At 46.6% G+C, this 24,137-nt stretch overlaps 1 protein-coding gene across 1 annotated transcript in view; it reads left to right on the forward strand.

Moving 5' to 3' along the window:
- Positions 1-24,137, forward strand: part of HEPACAM2 (HEPACAM family member 2) — a 75,067-nt gene that overhangs the window by 32,639 nt on the left and 18,291 nt on the right. Inside the window, exons 2-4 of the mRNA XM_072154322.1 lie at positions 7,764-8,120; positions 12,226-12,510; positions 20,244-20,540. Coding sequence (XP_072010423.1) covers positions 7,764-8,120; positions 12,226-12,510; positions 20,244-20,540 — 939 coding nt within the window. The remainder of the gene's footprint in view (positions 1-7,763; positions 8,121-12,225; positions 12,511-20,243; positions 20,541-24,137) is intronic.

The raw sequence follows: 24,137 nt of genomic DNA on the forward strand, positions 1-24,137 counted from the left end.
TCACACAGCCTGCACCTCCATGTCCTCCTCCTCACACAGCCTGCACCCCATGTCCTCCTGCTCACACAGCCTGCACCTCTATGTCCTCCTCCTCACACAGCCTGCACCTCCATGTCCTCCTCCTCCTCACACAGCCTGCACCTCCATGTCCTCCTCCTCACACAGCCTGCACCCCATGTCCTCCTCCTCACACAGCCTGCACCTCTATGTCCTCCTCACACAGCCTGCACCTCTATGTCCTCCTCACACAGCCTGCACCTCTATGTCCTCCTCCTCACACAGCCTGCACCTCCATGTCCTCCTCCGCACAAAGCCTGCACCTCCATGTCCTCCTCCTCACACAGCCTGCACCTCCATGTCCTCCTCCTTACACAGCCTGCACCTCCATGTCCTCCTCCTCACACAGCCCGCACCCCATGTCCTCCTCCTCACACAGCCTGCACCTCCATGTCTTCCTCCTCACACAGACTGCCCCCCATGTCCTCCTCCTCACACAGCCTGCACCTCCATGTTCTCCTCCTCACACAGACTGCACCCCATGTCCTCCTCCTCACACAGCCTGCACCTCCATGTCCTCCTCCTCACACAGCCTGCATCTCCATGTCCTCCTTTTCCTCACACAGCCTGCACCCCATGTCCTCCTCTTTACACAGCCTGCACCTCCATGTCCTCCTCCTCACACAGCCTGCACCTCCATGTCCTCCTCTTCCTCACACAGCCTGCACCTCCATGACCTCCTCCTCACAAAGCCTGCACCTCCATGTCCTCCTCCTCCTCCTCACACAGCCTGCACCTCCATGTCCTCCTCCTCACACAGCCTGCACCCCATGTCCTCCTCCTCACACAGCCTGCACCTCTATGTCCTCCTCCTCACACAGCCTGCACCTCTATGTCCTCCTCCTCACACAGCCTGCACCTCCATGTCCTCCTCCTCACAAAGCCTGCACCTCCATGTCCTCCTCCTCACACAGCCTGCACCTCCATGTCCTCCTCCTCACACAGCCTGCACCTCCATGTCCTCCTCCTCACACAGCCCGCACCCCATGTCCTCCTCCTCACACAGCCTGCACCTCCATGTCTTCCTCCTCACACAGACTGCCCCCCATGTCCTCCTCCTCACACAGCCTGCACCTCCATGTCCTCCTCCTCACACAGACTGCACCCCATGTCCTCCTCCTCACACAGCCTGCACCTCCATGTCCTCCTCCTCACACAGCCTGCACCTCCATGTCCTCCTCTTCCTCACACAGCCTGCACGTCCATGTCCTCCTCCTCACACAGCCTGCACCTCCATGTCCTCCTCCTCCTCACACAGCCTGCACCTCCATGTCCTCCTCCTCACACAGCCTGCACCTCCATGTCCTCCTCCTCACACAGCCTGCACCTCCATGTCCTCCTCCTCACACAGCCCGCACCCCATGTCCTCCTCCTCACACAGCCTGCACCTCCATGTCTTCCTCCTCACACAGCCTGCACCTCCATGTCCTCCTCCTCACACAGCCTGCACCTCCATGTCCTCCTCCTCTCAAAGCCTGCACCTCCATGTCCTCCTCCTCACAAAGCCTGCACCTCCATGTCCTCCTCCTCACACAGCCTGCACCCCATGTCCTCCTCCTCACACAGCCTGCACCTCCTTGTCCTCCTCCTCACACAGCCTGCACCTCCATGTCCTCCTCCTCACACAGCCTGCACCTCCATGTCCTCCTCCTCACACAGACTGCACCCCATGTCCTCCTCCTCACACAGCCTGCACCTCCATGTCCTCCTCCTCACACAGCCTGCACCTCCATGTCCTCCTCCTCACACAGCCTGCACCTCCATGTCCTCCCCCACACACAGACTGCACCCCATGTCCTCCTCCTCACACAGCCTGCACCTCCATGTCCTCCTCCTCACACAGCCTGCACCTTCATGTCCTCCTCCCCACACAGACTGCACCTCCATGTCCTCCTCCTCACACAGCCTGCACCTCCATGTCCTCCTCCTCACACAGCCTGCACCTCCATGTCCTCCTCCTCACACAGCCTGCACCTCCATGTCCTTCTCCTCACACAGCCCGCACCCCATGCCCTCCTCCTCACACAGCCTGCACCTCCATGTCCTCCTCCTCACACAGACTGCACCCCATGTCCTCCTCCTCACACAGCATGCACCTCCATGTCCTCCTCCTCACACAGACTGCACCCCATGTCCTCCTCCTCACACAGCCTGCACCTCCATGTCCTCCTCCTCACACAGACTGCACCCCATGTCCTCCTCCTCACACAGCCTGCACCTCCATGTCCTCCTCCTCACACAGCCTGCACCTCCATGTCCTCCTCCCCACACAGACTGCACCTCCATGTCCTCCTCCTCACACAGCCTGCACCTCCATGTCCTCCTCCTCACACAGCCTGCACCTCCATGTCCTCCTCCTCACACAGCCTGCACCTCCATGTCCTCCTCCTCACACAGCCCGCACCCCATGTCCTCCTCCTCACACAGCCTGCACCTCCATGTCTTCCTACTCACACAGACTGCACACCATGTCCTCCTCCTCACACAGCCTGCACCTCCATGTCCTCCTCCTCACACAGCCTGCACCTCCATGTCCTCCTCCCCACACAGACTGCACCTCCATGTCCTCCTCCTCACACAGCCTGCACCTCCATGTCCTCCTCCTCACACAGCCTGCACCTCCATGTCCTCCTCCTCCTCACACAGCCTGCACCTCCATGTCCTCCTCCTCACACAGCCTGCGCCCCATGTCCTCCTCCTCACACAGCCTGCACCTCCATGTCCTCCTCCTCACACAGCCTGCACCTCCATGTCCTCCTCCTCACACAGCCTGCACCCCATGTCCTCCTCCTCCTCACACAGCCTGCACCTCCATGTTCTCCTCCTCACACAGCCTGCACCCCCATGTCCTCCTCACACAGCCTGCACCCCATGTCCTCCTCCTCACACAGCCTGCACCCCCATGTCCTCCTCCTCACACAGCCAAAGTCACAGGAAGAGGATTTAGTTTTTCTAAACTTGAGTTTTTTCTATAGCTAGACCTATAGAGGGACCCTGAGCATAACCCCCATAAGCTCCCAGAGGGTCACCAAAGCCCCCTACAGAAAGCCCTATGTTTCCTGTGATATGGATCCCTGATTTCCGCTGATCTCCTCCATATATTGTACCTCCTTATTAGACTTATAGGAGCTTCTCTCTGGATCTCACATCCATACAGAACATTTATTTATAGAATAATAACCGGAATTCAATGCATTTTGCCTATGTAGGAAAATTACTTGACTTAAGCCTATGTTATTCCAGAAGAGCAATCTGTGCAGAAACCTGTCAGACTGTGATCTAATAAGACTATATTTAGAGATGACAAAAAAGACGAAGATAATTCCATTCACCAGTCAGTATCTAAAGAACAGCGCACCAAGGAGGAACGTTATAGAAATACCATAGATATAGACAGAACAGTCAGGATATGGGGGGAGATGTATGTATCAGCCATTATGAGTTACACTGGATGGGACGTGTGATTTGGACCTCCCCCTGTTCTACATGGAGCTCTCCTTAGGACCTCCATGGTGACACAATTTAAGAGCTTAAAGGGAACCCATCACCAGGTTTTACCCCACTAAACTACTAGGCTCTTCAGGTAAGGGTATGAAAAGTGCTTTCTAAAATTCCTACTTTTATTTTTAATCTAACTCGTTTACGTATAATAAATCTCCCACAAAGTCGGGCAAATATGACTCTTCTCACATCATTTTCACATGAGATGAGTTAAGTTTAGTGGTTGCAGGCTTAGTGTCACTTCAGAAGCCCCTATCTACTGTTCTAGTAGAAACATGCTGCTAGTGTCACTTTAAAGATAAGGATTTCATATTTTAGAATAACAGGTTTATGGCTTTGTGAGCTACAGAACCAAAAAAAAAAAAACATGCAGCTAAACACATAGTTGGATTCAAGCTGCAGATAAAGATCCAGTTCTCTCCTGTTTGTCGAGTTCTGTAGCTCACAGAACCGTAAGAACTAAAGAAAAGACAAATGGGGGGCGTCTGAAGTAACACTTCTTCTTGCCTCCACTATACTTAACTCATCTCATCTGAAAATGAGGTGAGAAGAGTCATATTTGCTTCCCCTTGTTTCACTAACATTAGCACCTTTACTTGATATCACCAAGAGCTCCATCAGCTTCTGTAGACTTCAACAAATGTTCCTACAGCTTTAGTGGGTATCTTCAAGATTTCCCCCATCTTTAGTAGGTATCACCAAGAGGTCCATTAGCTCTTGTTAACAACATCAAAAGTATTACCATCTTTAGTTGGTGTAATGTCAGTTAACAAGAATTCTCCAAGCTTTAGTGGGTATCACCAACAGTAAGATCACTAAGAATTCCCCCAGCAATTGTGGCCATCACCAACAGTAATACCAGCTTTATTGGTCATCACAGATAGTTCCATCAGGTTACGTGGGCCTCACCAAGACTTCATCCAGCTTTGTAGACATCACCAAGAGTTCTACTATCTTCAGTGGGCTGCACTGTGACTTCCATGAACTTAAGTAGGCATCACCAAGAGTCCCACCAGCTTTAGTAGGCATCACCAAGAGTCCCACCAGCTTTATTAGGCATCACAAAGAGTCCCACCATCTTTAGTAGGGATCACCAAGAGTCTCCCCAGCTTTATTAGGCATCACTAAGAGTTCTAGCAGCTTTAGTAGGCATCACCAAGAGTTCTAGCAGCTTTAGTAGGCATCACCAAGAGTCCCACCAGCTTTATTAGGCATCACCAAGAGTCCCACCAGCTTTATTAGGCATCACCAAGAGACCCACCAGCTTTGGTAGGCATCACCAAGAGTCCCACCAGCTTCAGTGGGCATCACCAAGAGTTCTAGCAGCTTTAGTAGGCATCACCAAGAGTTCTAGCAGCTTTAGTAGGCATCACCAAGAGTCCCACCAGCTTTAGTAGGCATCACCAAGAGTCCCACCAGCTTTAGTAGGCATCACCAAGAGTCCCACCAGCTTTAGTAGGCATCACCAAGAGTCCCACCAGCTTTGGTAGGCATCACCAAGAGTCCCACCAGCTTCAGTGGGCATCACCAAGAGTTCTAGCAGCTTTAGTAGGCATCACCAAGAGCCCCACCAGCTTTAGTAGGCATCACCAAGAGTTCCACCAGCTTTAGTAGGCATAACCAAGAGTCCCACCAGCTTTATTAGGCATCACCAAGAGTTCCACCAGCTTTATTAGGCATCACCAAGAGTCCCACCAGCTTTAGTAGGCATCACCAAGAGTTCTAGCAGCTTCAGTTGATATCACCAAGAGTTCTAGCAGCTTCAGATGATATCACCAAGAGTTCTAGCAGCTTCAGTTGATATCACCAAGAGGTCCATTAGCTTCAGTGGGAATCTTCATGCATCTCACCAGCTTTGGGGACATCACCAAGACTTTCACCAGCTTTTGTAGTCATCATTAAGAGTGGGCATCACAGAGACTTGCATCAGCTTGATCTAGTGTAGCCCTTATCTTTTTAAGGGAAACTGTCTATAAGTTGATAAAAAAAAAATCTACTTCCTAAAACTGAAAATTACGGGGGCATATAAAATCTTTGATGTGCAGATGGAATTCCTGCGGCAGTCATATTAGGAGAGACATGATGGGGGTGTTGAATAAAACAATCAAGAAACATGGAGGAGAGCAGGAGCCCTCGAGATAGGTTGACTACTCAGCTTGATGACTAGCCAAATTTTATTTTCTGAGTGGAAGGTTCTGGAAAGTCCATCTGTGTCTATGATGGTTCTGGACTGTCGGACCCCTTTGGTGGCTGACCTTGGAGACCTTCTTCTTGATACCATTGTCATGTAATCACTAGGGGAAGGAATTCTGCACTAATATTAGAACTTGGAATGAGATACAATGTGTCCCGGGTTTTATGTACCTGCACAGTTTGCATTTATGGGCAGCAAGATAAACAGGGAAGTGCAAACAAGTAGCTTCAACAATACAGGTCTATGTCAATAATCTGATTACCAGACATGCATGGTGCTATTTACTGGCACTGGGTATGTTATGTGCAAGACATCAGGGAGGAGAGTGATGTCATCATTAGTGGTTGTTGTGTAATAAAAAGTTAAATATTTGCCCCATCATGTGACCAACCTCATCCAATTGGCTCCAGGATAGTCACCCGATTGTTGAGAAACGAGCCAGAAAAACATGTGTCAAGTAGCCATGATTATAGACAATACTGTATTGAAGTTAATACAAAACAGGAGACTCAAATGGACCAAAAAAAATATAAAAACAATTAAAACACAAAAAAGGCAGATCAACTGCCTTCGTGACAAAACATAGCAGGTAATGTCATGTGATAGTGACAAACAGCCTGCCCCAGAGCCCCCCAGGACACACCGCAAGAATAAATACAAAATCATGCAATTGCCTGGACCTCCACTATACTTTTGGTAACACCTTGGGGGTCATTTACTAAGGGCCCGATTTGCGTTTTCCCGACGTGTTACCCGAATATTTCCGATTTGCGCCGATTTCCCCTGAATTGCCCCAGGATTTTGGCGCACGAGATTGGATTGTGGTGCATCGGCGCCGGCATGCACGCGACGGAAATCGGGGGCGTGGCCGAGCGAAAACCCAACGGATTCGGAAAAACCGCCGCATTTTAAAAAAAAAATCTGTCGCGGAGCTTGCACTTACCTTCACTCAGCCCGGCCCGGTGAACTCCATTTGAGTCTCCTGTTTTGTATTAACTTCAATAAAGTATTGTCTATAATCATGGCTACTTGACACATGTTTTTCTTGCTCGTTTCTCTCATGTATTTTGCATGTGTGTAGCACCAAAAATGATTTGGTTTTTCAATAGGGATTAGATTCCGTTCTTTGTACCACAGTCACCCGATTGTTGTCACTTTACATTGTCCAGTCGCAATTCTGGGACAGATTATCTTTCCATTCAGTGTCTTGTTATTCCTACTAAAAAAATTCTAAACAAATGGGCAAGTGGGTGTCACAAATCCAAAAAGTACAAAGGGGAGTGTCCTTACTCAGACAGCACTGATAGGACACTGATAGTCACCCCCAACGAGTGACCGACAATTGTTTACATTTCCAATGCAGTACAAGTGTCTTCTAAAACAGACATTTTTGGAAGTTTCGTCTCTGAATACGCCAACCTGACTCCTTGTACCATTAAAATCCATCCTGATAAACCAGGGACATTACTCATAGATCCAGGCACCGGGACTGCGGTATCTTCTTATATGTGTTATCCATGGCCTCCTTCCTTTTAAAATTCTTCTAAAATCAACTTGTATAATTATGCTAATGAGCCTGAGGGGCTACCCTAGCACCTCTGTGAGCTGGCTTTATAGACTATTACAGTGCCTCACTCCCCCCCCCCATCCCTGAGAGCAGGAATTGTGAAAAAGCATGGGAGGGGAGGGGGGGGATAGTGTAACAGAGGGGCTAGGGTAGCCCCTCAGGCTCATTAGCATAATTTAAAAACTTTGTTTTAGAAGGAAGGAGGCCATAGATGACAAATATAAGAAGATACCACAGTCCCGGTGCCTGGATCTAAGAGTAATGTCCCTGGTTTATCAGGATGGAATTTGATTTCCTTTAATGCCCACTTTTTGTGTGGAGATTCACAAAATGCAAGAGAACTGCAAGAGAGATGATAGATCCTCTGTAAAGTCTAAATTTAATTTTTTTTTTTAGATTTTTAAGTTTTGTTAATTTTTCCTTTTTTCTCTTGTTTTTCTACAGTATTTGGCACAAGCTCTGCACTGAAACTCACCGCCCCATCACCGACTATACATGGCATCAAGGGACAGCCCCTCACCCTGCCCATACATTATGACGCTAACGCTTCCTCATCTGGGGTCCAGATCATATGGCTGCTGGAAAGGCCGCCTGCCCCCCCTGCCTGCCTGCTGACATCATACAATCACACACTAATATCCGACCTGGAATTCCAGCACAAGTTTACAATGAATCCGCCAAACGCCTCCCTGCTGATAAACTCCTTACACACCAGCGACGAGGGGAACTACACTGTCAAGGTCAACATACAAGGGGAGACCACCATGTCAGCGACGCAGAAGATCCAAGTCACCGTGCATGGTAGGAAGTTCTGAGTGATCGCTAGGTCCAGTGTAGTGAGTTGCAGAAGCTGAAAGAGAATTGCTGATCTTCTGTAATCTCTGGTTAGAGTTCTCTAATAAAAATGTTGCTGCTTCTAAACACCACTAGAGGGAGCTTTCGCTCCCACTCTGTAGACTTGCTCATCAATCTACACCTTCTCCTTTGTATAGTTGTAGTTGTATTCAAATGGCCAGTTTGTTCCTCTTTCTTGTCCACAACCAATAAACTTTGACCCTTGGTTATATAAGGAACCTTCTCGCTTCAGAAAATATGTTCCTAGCATGTTAGTTCCTGGGAAAGTTTCTTGGTTCCACATACTGTTTTTTGTGTTTCTGACTTCTGCTTGTTTCTTGACTTCCTGTTTGTCTTTCATCTTTGTCCTGCCGATCTTCTGTGTTGACCCTGACCTTGACCTATGACATAATATCAACGTTTCATAAACTCTTCCTGCCTTCCTTCAGAGGGCATGACCAGGGTCAACTTCAGAGAGTCACCCTGAGTGGCTCTGGCTAATTTTCAGGCGCATCCTGCAGTTCCGTGAGATTAGAAGACCTATTCCTGATACTAGACAATGCATCGGCCAAGTTAGTTTGGGCGCCTACCATCAGAAATTCAGATGGTCAATGTCCTTTAAGGACACTTTAAATTGTAGTTTACATCATGCAAAACACTGAGGATGAAACCAAAACCGAAATCTCCCCTGTGACTCGGCCCATGGTTCTCAGACCTGCGTAGTAATATAATACCGGTCGGACATTTTTGTGGTATTTGCTCTAGATTCGGTCTTTCAGGTGTAACTTTTGGAACAATTGTAGGTAAATAATGGATGTGAAAAGAGTGTGAATAAAACATCTGTTCCTCCCGGCCACAGTCCATGAGCAAATACACCACGCGGCATGAAACCACCGTGTACATACACAGTGTACCGGCCATGCTCCGCGCCAGCCAGCTTCCAAATAATATCACAGAGAAAGTCGTGTTATTCAGAAAATAATTGCCAGCAGTAAACCAAAATTGGAATTGGAATTTATGGGAATTGATTTTTATCGAAGGGATAGAAATGAAAGGACCCGTCTGGGTTCGGCCACGTGAACCCAGACTTATTGCCGGATTGGCAGCTGAACAGACCAGTAGTTTTAGTTTGTATTCGGCAAGACTTGGGGGGGCCATGGTTAGGGATGCCAATTTGCCAGATTAGCTGTTCGGCCACCAATAATTCCAAGTCATGTGGCTGAACTCGAATGCCGGACACAAACTAAAACTAGGGGTCCGCTCATCTCTACCTGGGAATGTTTAGACCCATTGGACTTGAAGGACAGAGGCTGCTGAATGGTCAGGGGGGTCAGGATGCTCATGGGTCACAAGAATGGTAGATTCATATAGAATGATTGGAGCATTATTATGAAAGCTTGAAACAAAGAGGTGTGATTGGTCAGATTCCCACCGATCAGCGGGTTATCTACTACCCGCAGGAAACCTTAAAGCGGCCCTCCGCCCAGAAGGCAATATTTTACTAAATCGTAGGCATGTATAACATAGTCAATGCCCTCCTCCAGTTACCTTCTCCAGTTGCCCCTTTTAGGGGACTCATAGGGATTTATAGGCAGCAGCAATTTTGGGACAGACCCGATGGTGGATGTGTTTAGCCTGTGGTTATCATGGCCATATCGGATTAGTGGCATCATCCGTTACATCCGGCTTTTTCATCTTGTTGGATGACACAGCGTCAAAGGCTCATTCAGCAGCTACCTGGGCATCTCCTATATAGGAACGCTCCTGCCCACCTTCTACAGCTGGTCCGATCTCTCACAACTGACTGCAGCCTCCAGCTAAATGGTGTATTTTAAAGATGTCCACTTCTTGGCATTCTTTGGGTTGGCGTTATAGCTGGAAATTAGAGTGGACAGTATACAAGATGACACTTAAAGGTGGGCAGAACTGATGGTGTGGGTTTTCTAAGCTCTTTAACTCAAACCATGTAAATGTAAGCATGTAATATTGGTAAACATAAGGGATCTATCTGAAAATCTACCGGTAGGTCTGTGGCAAAGACAACCAGCCATCCTCTATGCCAATAGGAGAGACTGTTCTACCATCACCATAGACAGGGGGCATCCTCTACACCTAGAGGAGAGGTGGTTCTACCATCACCATAGACAGGGGGCATCCTCTACACCCAGAGGAGAGGAGGTTCTACCATCACCATAGACAGGGGGCATCCTCTACACCTAGAGGAGAGGAGGTTCTACCATCACCATAGACAGGGGCATCCTCTACACCTAGAGGAGAGGAGCTTCTACCATCACCATAGACAGGGGGCATCCTCTACACCTAGAGGAGAGGCGATTCTACCATCACCATAGACAGGGGGCATCCTCTACACCTAGAGGAGAGGAGGTTCTACCATCACCATAGACAGGGGGCATCCTCTACACCTAGAGGAGAGGAGGTTCTACCATCACCATAGACAGGGGGAATCCTCTACACCTAGAGGAGAGGAGGTTCTACCATCACCATAGACAGGGGGCATCCTCTACACCTAGAGGAGAGGAGGTTCTACCTTCACCATAGACAGGGGGCATCCTCTACACCTAGAGGAGAGGAGGTTCTACCATCACCATAGACAGGGGGCATCCTCTACACCTAGAGGAGAGGCAGTTCTACTATAACCATAGACAGGGGGCATCCTCTACATCTAGAGGAGAGCAGGTTTTACCATCACCATAGACAGGGGGCATCCTCTACACCTAGAGGAGAGGAGGTTCTACCATCACCATAGACAGGGGGCGTCCTCTACACCTAGAGGAGAGGATGTTCTACCATCACCATAGACAGGGGACATCCTCTACACCTAGAGGAGAGGAGGTTCTACCATCACCATAGACAGGGGGCATCCTCTACACCTAGAGGAGAGGCAGTTCTACTATAACCATAGACAGGGGGCATCCTCTACATCTAGAGGAGAGGATGTTCTACCATCACCATAGACAGGGGACATCCTCTACACCTAGAGGAGAGGAGGTTCTACCATCACCATAGACAGGGGGCATCCTCTACATCTAGAGGAGAGGAGGTTCTACCATCACCATAGACAGGGGGCATCCTCTACACCTAGAGGAGAGGAGGTTCTACCATCACCATAGACAGGGGGCGTCCTCTACACCTAGAGGAGAGGATGTTCTACCATCACCATAGACAGGGGACATCCTCTACACCTAGAGGAGAGGAGGTTCTACCATCACCATAGACAGGGGGCATCCTCTACACCTAGAGGAGAGGCAATTCTACTATAACCATAGACAGGGGACATCCTCTACACCTAGAGGAGAGGAGGTTCTACCATCACCATAGACAGGGGGCATCCTCTACACCTAGAGGAGAGGAGGTTCTACCATCACCATAGACAGGGGGCGTCCTCTACACCTAGAGGAGAGGATGTTCTACCATCACCATAGACAGGGGACATCCTCTACACCTAGAGGAGAGGAGGTTCTACCATCACCATAGACAGGGGGCATCCTCTACACCTAGAGGAGAGGAGGTTCTACCATCACCATAGACAGGGGGCATCCTCTACACCTAGAGGAGAGGCAGTTCTACCATCACCATAGACAGGGGGCATCCTCTACACCTAGAGGAGAGGCAGTTCTACCATCACCATAGACAGGGGACATCCTCTACACCTAGAGGAGAGGAGGTTCTACCATCACCATAGACAGGGGGCAGCCTCTACACCTAGAGGAGAGGAGGTTCTATCATCACCATAGACAGGGGGCAGCCTCTACACCTAGAGGAGAGGAGGTTCTACCATCACCATAGACAGGGGGCAGCCTCTACACCTAGAGGAGAGGAGGTTCTATCATCACCATAGACAGGGGCACCCTCTACACCTAGAGGAGAGGCAGTTCTACTATAACCATAGACAGGGGGCATCCTCTACACCTAGAGGAGAGGCAGTTCTACTATAACCATAGACAGGGGGCTTCCTTTATGCCTAGCGGAGAGGTGGTTCTAAAAATTTCTCAAATAATGTAACAAATTGCAAAATTCAAACCATAACATTTCTCCCTCCTTATTATTCTAGTTCCTGTTTCTCAGCCCATCATTGAAAGCGAGCCGTCATATGGAACGGTGGAGAACGTGGGGAACCTCACCTTTAAATGTCACGCAATGGAAGGGACACGGGTACAATATCTTTGGCTAAAAAATGGAAGCCCCCTTCAGCAGAGCTCCAGCTATAGCTTCTCCAAGGACAACTCCATCTTCACCATTGCGCCGGTGATGAAGAAGGATATCGGGAATTACAGCTGCTTGGCCTCAAATTACGTTAGCGAAATGGAGAGTGAGAACATCACACCGATCATATACTGTGAGTATTGGGGAGATTGGAAGCTTTAAGCCTTTGTGCTAGGAACTTCTGCCGCACCACAGTATGTATTCATATATAATATCTATATCTAATTCCATCCATAGTGGTCTAGAACGACAATAGGGTCAACATGTGTAATCCTATGTCACTACTAGAGAGTGGTGTTGGGCTTCTACGACAGCCAGGGACTTAATAAAGAAGACTCTGATTTTGACATGGCTATATGCCTGTCAGTATACAGCTGACAGGTATTCTACATGCCAGTACAGACGCATAGCAATGTATTTTAATGCTCTAGGGCAGTGATTTTCAACCTTTTTTGAGCCGCGGCACACTTTTTATACTTAGAAAATCCTGGGGCACACCACCAACCAAAATAGCACAAAATGACACTAAAGCAGTCATATTATACATATAGTTAATAATATAGATTCTAAATTTATTTTACTCACTCAGTGTGATACCCGGGCCTGTTTAGATAAACATAAAAGGGATATCCTGGCAGGAATGGTGGAAAGACACACACGAAGCTCTTCCCCAACAGTTCTCAGTTTCTCCCTGTTTTTAGTATATGGTGCTGATTATTATGTGGCTCATATACTGCAAAATAAAGGGGTACAATGAGAAGTACTATGGCCATGAGGCCAGAGTACAAGTGCCAGCTCGTATACTCAGCATATGAGCTGGTACTTGTAGTACTCCAGCCTCATGACTATAGTATTTCTCATGTTACAGTTCTCATTGTTATATGCAGTATAGTGCTGGAGTACTACAAGTACCAGCTCATATGCTGAGTATTCTGGCAACAGTTCATATACTCAGGCAAAAGCTAATATAGTCAGCATTATTGGTGGGCATTACCTTGGCGGTGGGCAAATGCGGGAGTCTCTCCGCTCTCAGGATGACGCGCCGGCCTCAGTGACGTCAATTTGTCGCGCGAGGTTCAAAGCTTGCCCATGTGTTATTGTACACGTCTCCTACATTGTAAGAAGCCGTGACTGCGCATCGCTGCACATTGCCGGGAAACAAAACAGAGGAGGCACCATAGTTTGGGGAACTTTCCCCGCGGCACACCCGACCATGTGTCGCGGCACACTAGTGTGCCACGGCACACAGGTTGAAAATCACTGCTCTAGGGTACTTTAAAAGTAAATAGAAATAAATTAGCTTTATTGGGCTCTCCCCAAGAAGAGAGAAATTATTGACTCTTTTAGTTGTTCTGTACTTTTTGTTGGGTATGATCTGGGATCTGTTTTAATTTAAAGTACAACTGTAAAGAATAAAAAAAGTATTTAGCCTAACTCTTCACTAAGCAAATATAAGCAATTCTCTAATTTAGTTTAATTAACTATCTGCAGGAGTTTAGCTGCTAGCAGAGGCTTTACCTTGTCCCTCCAGGCTACTCTCCATTTGCCATGCTTCCTGGTACCCATGGGAAACCATATAGAACAGCTAGAGATGACAGGAGACTTGTTGGGAGGTGCTGTAGGAGAGGAGTGTTAGAAAATAGGATCTGGAGCATGTCCCAAGGCGAGGATTTTACAGATAGCCTCATATATCTATTAGGCCTATATCTAAGGATAGTAAGTAGCCAGCAGCCTGATACAGGTATCGTTTGAATTGTTGTCAAAGTCTCTCTCCAGCTGCGCTAAAACTATTGTCAGTAACTTTACAGTTATCCCTTAAGTCTGTAGGTTATCTGTGATTGGTATTTTTTGGCGGGGCTGGGGATTTATAATTACAGGGACTGGTCTGGGATTCTGTATATATTGGTTGTATGGTCTGGGGGTCTACATTTGTTTAATAAGCTCAGGTCTATATTTACATCAATGTACTATGATGCACATATGTTTTGGGGGGTCTGGGGTGTCCATATTTAGGGAGACTGGTTAGTGTTTATATAGGATTATAGTTTGTAAGGTTTTGGGTCTGCATTTGTTTCAAAAGCCCACGTACATGATTAGACCCCTGTTTTATGTGCATGTATTTAGAGGATCTAGAGTCTATATATGTGTCAGATTTCATAGAGGTCTATGGGGAGAGGAGGGAGAGCTCTGAGTCACAGCAGCTAGGTCTCCATCCATCAGCACATAGAGGATTGCAGAGATGAGACAGAAGCTCACTATGGTATCAGATTAGACAGCAGTCTATGGAAAGGTGAGGGGGAGCAGTGAGTCACAGCAGCTAGGTGTCCACCCATTAGCACAATGAGGACTGCAGAAATGAGAAAGAAGCTCGCTATGATGTCAGATTACATAGAAGTCTTTAGAGAGGATGAGGGAAGCACTTAGTCACAGCAGCTAGGTCTCCACTCATTACCACAGAGGGGACTTCAGAAACCAGACAGAAGCTCGCAATGGTATCAGATTAGACAGCAGTCTATGGAAAGGTGAGGGGGAGCAGTGAGTCACAACAGCTAGGTCTTCACCCATTAGCACAGAGAGGATTGCAGAGAAAAGACAGAAGTTCTCTATGGTATCAGATTACACAGAAGTCTTTTGAGAGCAGGAGGGGAAGCACTGACTTATAGCAGCTAGGTCTCCACCCATGAGCACAAAGGGGACTACAGGAACCAGATAGAAGCTCACTAAAATATCAGATTACACGGAAGTCTATGGAGAGAGGAGGGAGAGCACCAAATCACAGCTGCTAGTTCTCCACCTATCAGCACAGAGAGGACATCAGAGATGAGACAGAAGCTCGCTATGGTATCAGATTACACTAAAGTCTATGGAGAGGGGAAGGGAGGGGGAGCAGTGACTCACAACAGCTAGGTCTCCACCCATAAGCACAAAGAAGACTGCAGACATTAGACTGAAGCTCGCTATGGTATCTGATTAGACAGAAGTCTATGGAGAGGGGAAGGGAGGGGGAGCAGTGACTCACAATAGCTAGGTCTCCATCCATTAGCACAAAGAAGAATGCAGAAATTAGGCCGAAGCTCGCTATGGTATCAGATTAGACAGAAGTCTATGGAGAGGGTAAGGGAGGGGGAGCTGTGAGTCACAGCAGCTAGGTCTCCACCCATTAGCACAGAGAGAACTGCAGAAACTAGACCGAAGCTCACTATGGTATCAGATTAGACAGAAGTCTATGGAGGGGGGGGGGGTGAGTCACAACAGCTAGGTCTCCACCCATTAGCACAGAATGGACTTCAGAGATGAGACAGAAGATCACTAAGGTATTAGATTACATGGAGGTTTATGGAGAGTGGAGGGGGAACAGTGAGTCACAGCAGCTAGGTCTCCACTCATAAGTATAGAGGGGACTACAGAAACCAGACAGAAGCTCACTATGTTATCACATTACACAGAAGTCTATGAAGAGAGGAGGGGGAGCAGTGTGTCACAGCAGCTAGATCTCCATTCACTGCAAATTCACTTATAGAGATGTCAGAGGTGAGAGCTGCCAGAAAGTAGAAATGACAAGTCACATAATGACCAAAAACAGTGTTACTCCTCATGTCCACATAAATGATTACTGATACCTGCAAAGGACATGTACAGTTTAATGTTTACTGTCTCATTGTAATAAGGTCCAATAAATCTTACCCAGAAATGACCATAAAATTTTTAAATAACAGTGTTTGGCGCCCCCTGTATGTATATGACCCACTCAACTACTGTTGGCGGTCACCTATTAACAGTTTCACAGTCTGCAGTGCCGGGGTTCGCTCTCCCGTCTGTCGTAGCGTTAACCTCCTCTTTGCAGGATACGGCAGCAGGCTCCTTGGATGCAGTAAGTTTCCATCTATATATTGTCAATAACATGTTTGCAGCAAGTCAGCCTGCTCGCAAGGTTTCCGTGTACCATATGTTGAGACTGCGGGGGTGTGCAATGATAAAAAGGTCCCTCGCTTAAGTACATGCCATCTGCTCACTGATAGAATGGGCGTCAGGGTGCTGCTGACATAACCAATCAGCTCCGCACCCACAGCAGTAAAGTCTCAGCAAAACAGGTGATTTATGGATTTACAAGGCATTCAGTACACAGCAGTGAAAGACTCTCATGACTTCTCTATAGACCTTATCTGGCGGGGACAGAGACAGATAAATGGCCATTGATTTTATGCCGATACTTTGTTTCTAGTTAGTAATCACCTGGTTACTATGTACATGACATGGGCTTTCAGGATGACAAAATAGAAGACTGGTAATGTCATGTGATCCAATAAAATACAGTAATAATATACCACGCATGCTGGTATAAAACGCATGCTGCTCTAATAATCTCAGCATGCAGTACTCGAATAATAGCACAATATGGTGCATAAATAATACCAACATAAAATTCTCAAATAATACCTACACACAGTTCTCAAATAATAGCAAAATATGATGCTCAAAAAGTTCCAAACATCAAACACTCAAATAATCTCAGAATGCAGTTTTCAAATAATAGCACAATATGGTGCATAAATAATATCAACACGCAGTGCTCAAATAATAGCACAATGGTGGTCATTTACTAAGGGCCCGAATCGCTTCTTTTCGGCGAGTTTCCCGAATTTTCCGATTTGCGCCGAATTGCGCCGGGTTTTTGGCACACGCGATCAGATTGTGGCGCTTCGGCGCCGGCATGCATGCAACGGAAATCAGGGGGCGTGGCCATCGGAAAACCCGATGGATTCTGAAAAAACCCGGTATTTAAAAAAAAAAAAAAAGTGCCGCTTGACACGCGCTTACCTGCACCAAGAAATAGAAGGTGAACACCGGTGAACTCCAGCGGACCTCCATGCAGCAGTGACACCTAGTGGATATCAGCGCACGGACCTTAGTAAATCCCGGCCGGACAGGAATCAGCGTCGGAGAACCCGCCGCTGGATCGTGACTGGACCGGGTAAGTAAAACTGCCCCAAAATGTTGCCCTGATAATCCAAACATAAAAACCTCAAATAATCTCAGAATGCAGTACTCAAATAATAGCACAATATGGTGCATAAATAATATCAACATGCAGTGCTCAAATAATACCAACACGCAGTGCTCAAATAATAGCACAATATGATGCTCAAATAATCCCAACATAAAAGACTCAAATATTTTCAGCATAAGTAATATCAACACGCAGTGCTCAAATAATTTCACAATGGGGCCGTGTGCAGGTTTTCTGTTGGACTTTGCAGGTTCTATTTAGTGCAAATTGCTTGTACATGTAGTTAAGAAGTCCCTCCACCACATATGTGTCGCACATGGAGCAGGTGCACTAGTCTTCATGCAACACAAATAAGGGGGGCATTCCGGTGCTTAGTCGGAAGATTTAACATTTAAATTCTGACAAAATTGTGTCACACGGCCCTTGTTAAAGGTGCACCGAAAAAAGTGGTGGACTCTGTCGGGGCAGTGCAGGGGGCACCAGATTCATGAAAGAACGTGTGCCATAAATCCTTAATCTGGCGCCCCCTGCACACTACACAGGACACTGCATTTAGTGCAGTTTTCACTGTTGTTAGTAAATGTGCCCCAATATGTTGCTTAAATAAACCCAACATAAAAAACTCAAATATTCTCAGCATAAAGTACTCAAATAATGGCACTACTTGATGCACAAATAATACCAACATTAAGTGCTCAAATAATACCAACACACAATGGGCAGATTTACTTACCCGGCCCATTTGCGATCCAGTGGCGCGTTCTCTGCGGTGGATTCGGGTCTTCCGGCGATTCACTAAGGCAGTTCCTCCGACGTTGCTGCGCTGAAGTTCCCCGAAGCCCGCCGGAATGCACTGAAATTCACCGGCCTATACCTGGTGAAGGTAAGCGTGAGTCCCGCAACACTTTTTTTTTTTTTAAATGCGGCGGTTTTTTCGAATCCGTCGGGTTTTCCCCCGATTTCCGTCACATGCATGCCGGCACTGATGCGCCAAAATTCGATCGCGTGCGCCAAAATCCCAGGGCAATACAGGGAAAATCGGCGCAAATCGGAAATATTCGGGTAACACGTCAGGAAAACGCGAATTGGGCCCTTAGTAAATGACCCCCAATGTTCTAACAATCTCAGAGGACTTACGCAAATAGCACAAAACGGTGCATAAATAATACGAACATATTATTTACTAAGGGTCCAAATCACTCTTTTTCATCAGGTTTCCCGGAAATTACCGGTTTGCACTGAATTGCCCCTGGTTTTTGGTGCAGACGATCGGATTGTGGCGCGTTGGCGCTGGCATGCATGCGACGGAAATCGGGGACCGTGTACGTTGGAAAACCCGATGGATTCTGAAAAAACGCTGTAATAAAAAAAAAATGTGTCACTTGACACGCGCTTGCATGCACCCAGGATAGGTTGGTGAACTCTGGCGAACTCCGGCGGACATCGGCGCAGCAGCGACACCTGGTGGACATCGGGCGCACAACCTTAGTGCTGGATCGTGACAGGACCGGGTAAGTAAATCTGCCCCAATGTGGCCTGGTCCTTGGAGTTCACAGAAAGTGCATTGTCCGGTAATAATGCACTGTGCTGCAATTCACTAAGATTGTGCCGCATGTGTTGCTTCCCCGCTCAGGTCCCCGGAGTTCTTCCTGGTGCATGTAAGTGCATTGTCTTCCGACGCAATTTGAAAGTTAAATTCCACGCTCAGTCCGAATCAGTCGGTTCGTCCAACGACACGCCCCTGGATTTCTGTCGCATGAAAGCAGCGCAGCCGACGAAAGTGCAGCCGCGGACCCTTAGATAAATAAGCCCCATGGTGTTCCAGTAACTTCACCATACAATATTAAAAATCGCTTCCATATATTTCACTAATAAAAGCAATATATAGTGCTCAGATAGCACCGCCTTAAACTGCTCAAATAACACTAACATTTATTGCTGAAATAAAACCATCATACAGTACTCAAATAATACAACATAAATAAATATTTCATCCTAGTTGACGGTCGTGCTCAAAAGCAGAAATCACTCCGCAGTCTGTGTACAAGAGGGTGCTGGGAGGGAATGAGCTACTGAGCATGTGCGACCATCACTTGAGACAACATAGGTGGACATCCTGAATGAAAATCCAAAGAACAGCAAGTGGTTCCATACCGAACATGTACCTGCAATATATTCACAGCATAGCAATACCGCACATAACCAGGGGACATGTGAGGCGCTGTTTTGAGATCTTTTTGATTTCTGGATACCCCCATTAAAGGGGATGTATCACATCACTGCCGGCATTCATTAAACAACCCTTTGTTTTCCGCAGTGATCTTGAGCTGCGTTTGAGCCCAGAATATTAGTGATTAGCTGCACATACGGCACATACAGCTGCTCCATCTGCTCCGCGTGTTTGGGTTTATATGGAGGTGCTAATTACTTTGTGTTGTTCTTTGTTTTTTTTACAGTCGGATTATTGCTATTGTCTGCAGACATTTCTGACATGTTTTCTTGTTTTTGGATCTTTTTTCTACGTGGATTGTGGGTGAGCGGAACTAAAAATACCTTGTAGGTTGCAAAAGATGAAGGAGGGCGGCCATTGTGATTAGTAAAACAATGAGAAATATTAAGCTACAGCTTTGACTGCAATAACACAGCTCTGCCACTACACAGGGAACGGAGCTGTTCTTCTGGTTCTATTCTGTATATAGGTTTTATTACTGGAGGCAACTGGAATCGGCTGATTGTAGGGGTCAGATTCCACAGACATGTCCTTGGATCTTTATACCGTTTGTTACATAATTACACAATGCCCATTCTATTGTAATGTTTTGGGTGTATTTCATCCTTTTTCTTGACTTTTTGGACAGATGGACCTTACGGTCTGCGCGTGATCTCAGACAAAGGACTGAAGGTTGGAGAGGTCTTCACCATCGCCAACGGAGAAGCCGTCCGCTTTGACTGCTCTGCCGACTCCAACCCCCCGAATACTTGTGCCTGGATCCAACGGGGCAACAACTCTATGGAGATCATCAACTATGGGACTCACTTCAAGCTACTGTCAGAGAAGGTCGGGCAAAAAACTGTGGATTATCTGTGCCGGGCGTACAACAATATCACCGGGAAAGGGGAGGAGACGCAGTTTACAGTCATCATCACACCTATAGGTAGGAAATATGGCAGATCTAAAGGTCAAAAAGTGCAGTGATCCGAATGGCACTAATTGTGTAATGCCCCGTTTTGCCTGTGGGGGCACTGCAGGTTTTTGCACAGGGGATCACTAGATTTTTTAGCACACACTTTATCATCCACTTATTTGTCATAAGAACTTTCTTAAAGGAGACTTTGTCTAGGATTAGAATCCCCTTAATTTTAATATTTTAATATTAATGTTTAATGTATATTATGAATTTGTACCTTTTTTTGGAAAAACTGAAAAATAACCTCTAAAAGACGTAGAATAAAATGAAAGAAGATTGTAAAAACTAATGTAAAATGGTATATCATGAAGCAGTATACAGTAAGCTCGTAATTGCCCCCCTAGTGGTGGCTGCAGACTGGTAGAATTTTATCATTTGATTTCATGTATCTTCAGAAGATCTGAAACTCTGGACCAGTCAAAACTGACCCTAGATCCTGAGCGTTACGCCAGAAATTTGGAAGGCTTAGATACTTTCTGCTATGGTTACCAAATTTAGCAAAATTTAACAGACTCTATGTAGTTTTGGGCTGAGAGGTACGTGAGGGTTATTGTATTGAGTGTTTTTGCTGAGTTGTCATCTGGCATAAATTAGCCTCCTATAAAACTTCCCTGGGGCTGGACTGCCTTGCCAGAGATTGTCTGTCTGTGGATCACTCACTTCTATTGTGCTGTTTGGTTGTTTTTCTGCTTGTTTCCTGATTCAGACCATTTCTATTGTATTCCTGAGTTTGTACCTTTTTTAGTAACTTATTGTGAATTTGGACTGACGTCTCTCTTAAAGAAAACTCTACCATTGGATTTCATGCATTATGCACCAAACATACCTTGAGACTGCTGTAGCTACACTGATGCAGAAACATATCTTGTTTAATCCCTGAGTGGAGTGGTTTTGCTGAAAAAACAATTATAAAATGATGATAATGAAGCTCTCTTGCTCCTTTGCCTGGCTCAGCACTTTTCCTCTCACTTGAGCTATGCACTGCTCAGAGGATGATGTGATCACTGTGTTATCCCTTAGAGGCAGAAGTAATTAATTGCTGCACCTTCCCCCAGCTAATGTGTATGAGTTATACAGCTCAGGTTGATTCGTTCGGTCTGGACAGTTCAGAAAGCTCTGTGTAATGTGTTTACCAATGGCAGGTTGAAGCAACCCAGCTTTCCCAAGGTCCTGAATGTTATAATAGTTTTTTCAGCAAAAGCACTCAGCACAGGGGTCAAACATGATGGTGGTCATTTACTAAGGGCCCGAATTGCATTTTTACGGCGGGTTACCCGAATTTTTCCCTTTTGCGACGATTTTCCCTGAATTGCCCCGGGTTTTTGGCGCACGCGATCGGATTGTGGCCGGCGCGCCGGCGTGCACGCGATGGAAGTTGGGGGCGTGCCCGAACGAAAACCCGACGGATTTTCGGTCAATTAGGATCACCACAAATATTTGCCAAATGCCAGAATCGCAAGAGATATTTTTAAGGCATTTTTATTGCTTTTTGCGAAATCAAAAGTTTACATACACTAAAATTGCAATCAAACAATTTGACACAGCCCATGTTGACAAGTTCATGCCAACCCAGAGATGCCAAAGACTCTATTTTTCACCATATGTGGCACCTGCTTCTTGCCGCATCTACCGAGCATTTGGACAGGCTGATGAGGAGACTGGTGAGCTGAGCGCTACAAAATTTGTAACATCACGGTAAAAATATCAGTAGGAAAATTGTGGACTTGCACAAGTCTGGTTCATCCTTGGGTGCAATTTCCAGAAAGCTGCAGTTGCCACAATTCTAAGCAAAGTACAAATGACAAGGCAATGTACAGCCCTCATACTGCTCAGCAAGGAGACAGGAACATGCAAATCAACCCAAAAATCAAAGACCTTGTGAAGAATCTGAAGCTGGTAAGAGGGTGTCATTATTAAATTAGTCCTGTAATACTGAAGAACATCTCAAGACATCGACCAGGAAGCTAAAGAATGGGCGCAAATGGACAATAACTCAAAGCTACTGGCAAACTGGTTGCACAGTGGCTTAGAGGGGTTTTCCTTAAACAGTGGTGGGGATCTCATTGATGGAACCCCCACAAATCACAAGAACGGTGGATCATTGGGGTCCGCGGTGCTCAGCAATCTCCATCAGCTTCATAGAGATCAACAGGGCAGTCAGACCATGCACGGCCGGCTGCTCCAGTCATCTTGTGGAATGACGAGGGGTCCGACTGTAGTGCATCGGACCCCTGCTTCTTGTGATCTGTGGGAGTCTCATCACTGAGACCCCTACCAATCAGTAAGTTAGGCCCTATCCCCTTTAAGAATAACAAAGTCAATGTTTTGGAGCCTAAAAATTTATGAGCAAAGCTGAAAAAACTGGTGAGAACAAAGGGGCTACAAACATGGCTCAGTTCCGCCGGTTCCAATAGGAGGAATGGGCCCAGATTCCTACCAACTATTGAGTGAGAAACTTGTGGAAGGAGATCCAAAATATGGGACCCAAATCATAGAGTGTAAAAGCAATAGTATCCAATACTAATGAAATGTACAGAAACCAGAAAGTAATAGAAATGCCTTAAAATTCTCTCTCTCATCATTCTGATTTCATGTCAGATAGTGAGAAAAACATTAATATGTATCTTTTTATAGACTGTGTGTAACCTTATGGTTTCAGCTGTTACAATGATGACTATAGAGTGGCCCCCCCTGATATGTAGGTGGGGGGCAGTGGTATTTCTGGTCGGTCCTATGTGGTGTTTGATATTGTAACACTGATGTGTGATAATGTACATGTCACCCGGTTACATTCCAGCCTAAATGTACATAATTGTTACATAGTAGGTTGTTACATTGTAAATAAATCATATTGCCTCGGGGCTGTTACAGAGGCTCCATCCGTCAGCTCCATAGAGATGAATGGAGAAGAGTGATCATGCGCGGCCATTACTCTCATGGAGTGACGAGGGGTCGGACTGGGGTACATGGGACCCCATCGGACCCCTCGTTTTCGTCATCTGTGGGGGACTCATCACTGAGAGCCCCACTGATCAGTAAGTTAAGCCCTAACCTGTGGATAGGGCCGGACTTAAAGGGGTTCTCAGGAGGTGGAAAAACATGGCTGCAGTCTTCCAACAACAGCGCCACACCTGACCATGGTTACTACCAGTACTGCAACTCAGCTGTATAGAAATGAATGGAGCTTAGTTGCAATACCACACACTACCCATGGTCAGGTGTGGTGCAGTTTTTGGAAGACTGCAGCCATGTTTTTCCACCTCCAGAGAACCCCTTTAAATTTGTGGGAAAACCCCTTTAAGGCTACATATAGGACAGCCGTATTCTCCACTTATTTTGGAAGCTTCAGTCCAAAGTAAAGAGAAAAAAATCTTGATTCACATTTCAGCTCTAGACACATGTGGCCTTTTGAGGCTTTTTCAAGCAGTCGTTGGTGCAGATTTATCGTAGTCTGGTGAGAGCTTTTTGGTTGCATTTTAGTGACTTTTTAGGCACACTGGGGTAATTGCACCATTTTTTGCGCCTTTTTCCTGCAGTTCGCCAGAGTTCGCTGTGTAGCAGTTT

Source organism: Engystomops pustulosus, chromosome 5, assembly GCF_040894005.1.
Source record: "Engystomops pustulosus chromosome 5, aEngPut4.maternal, whole genome shotgun sequence".
Lineage (NCBI taxonomy): Eukaryota > Metazoa > Chordata > Amphibia > Anura > Leptodactylidae > Engystomops > Engystomops pustulosus.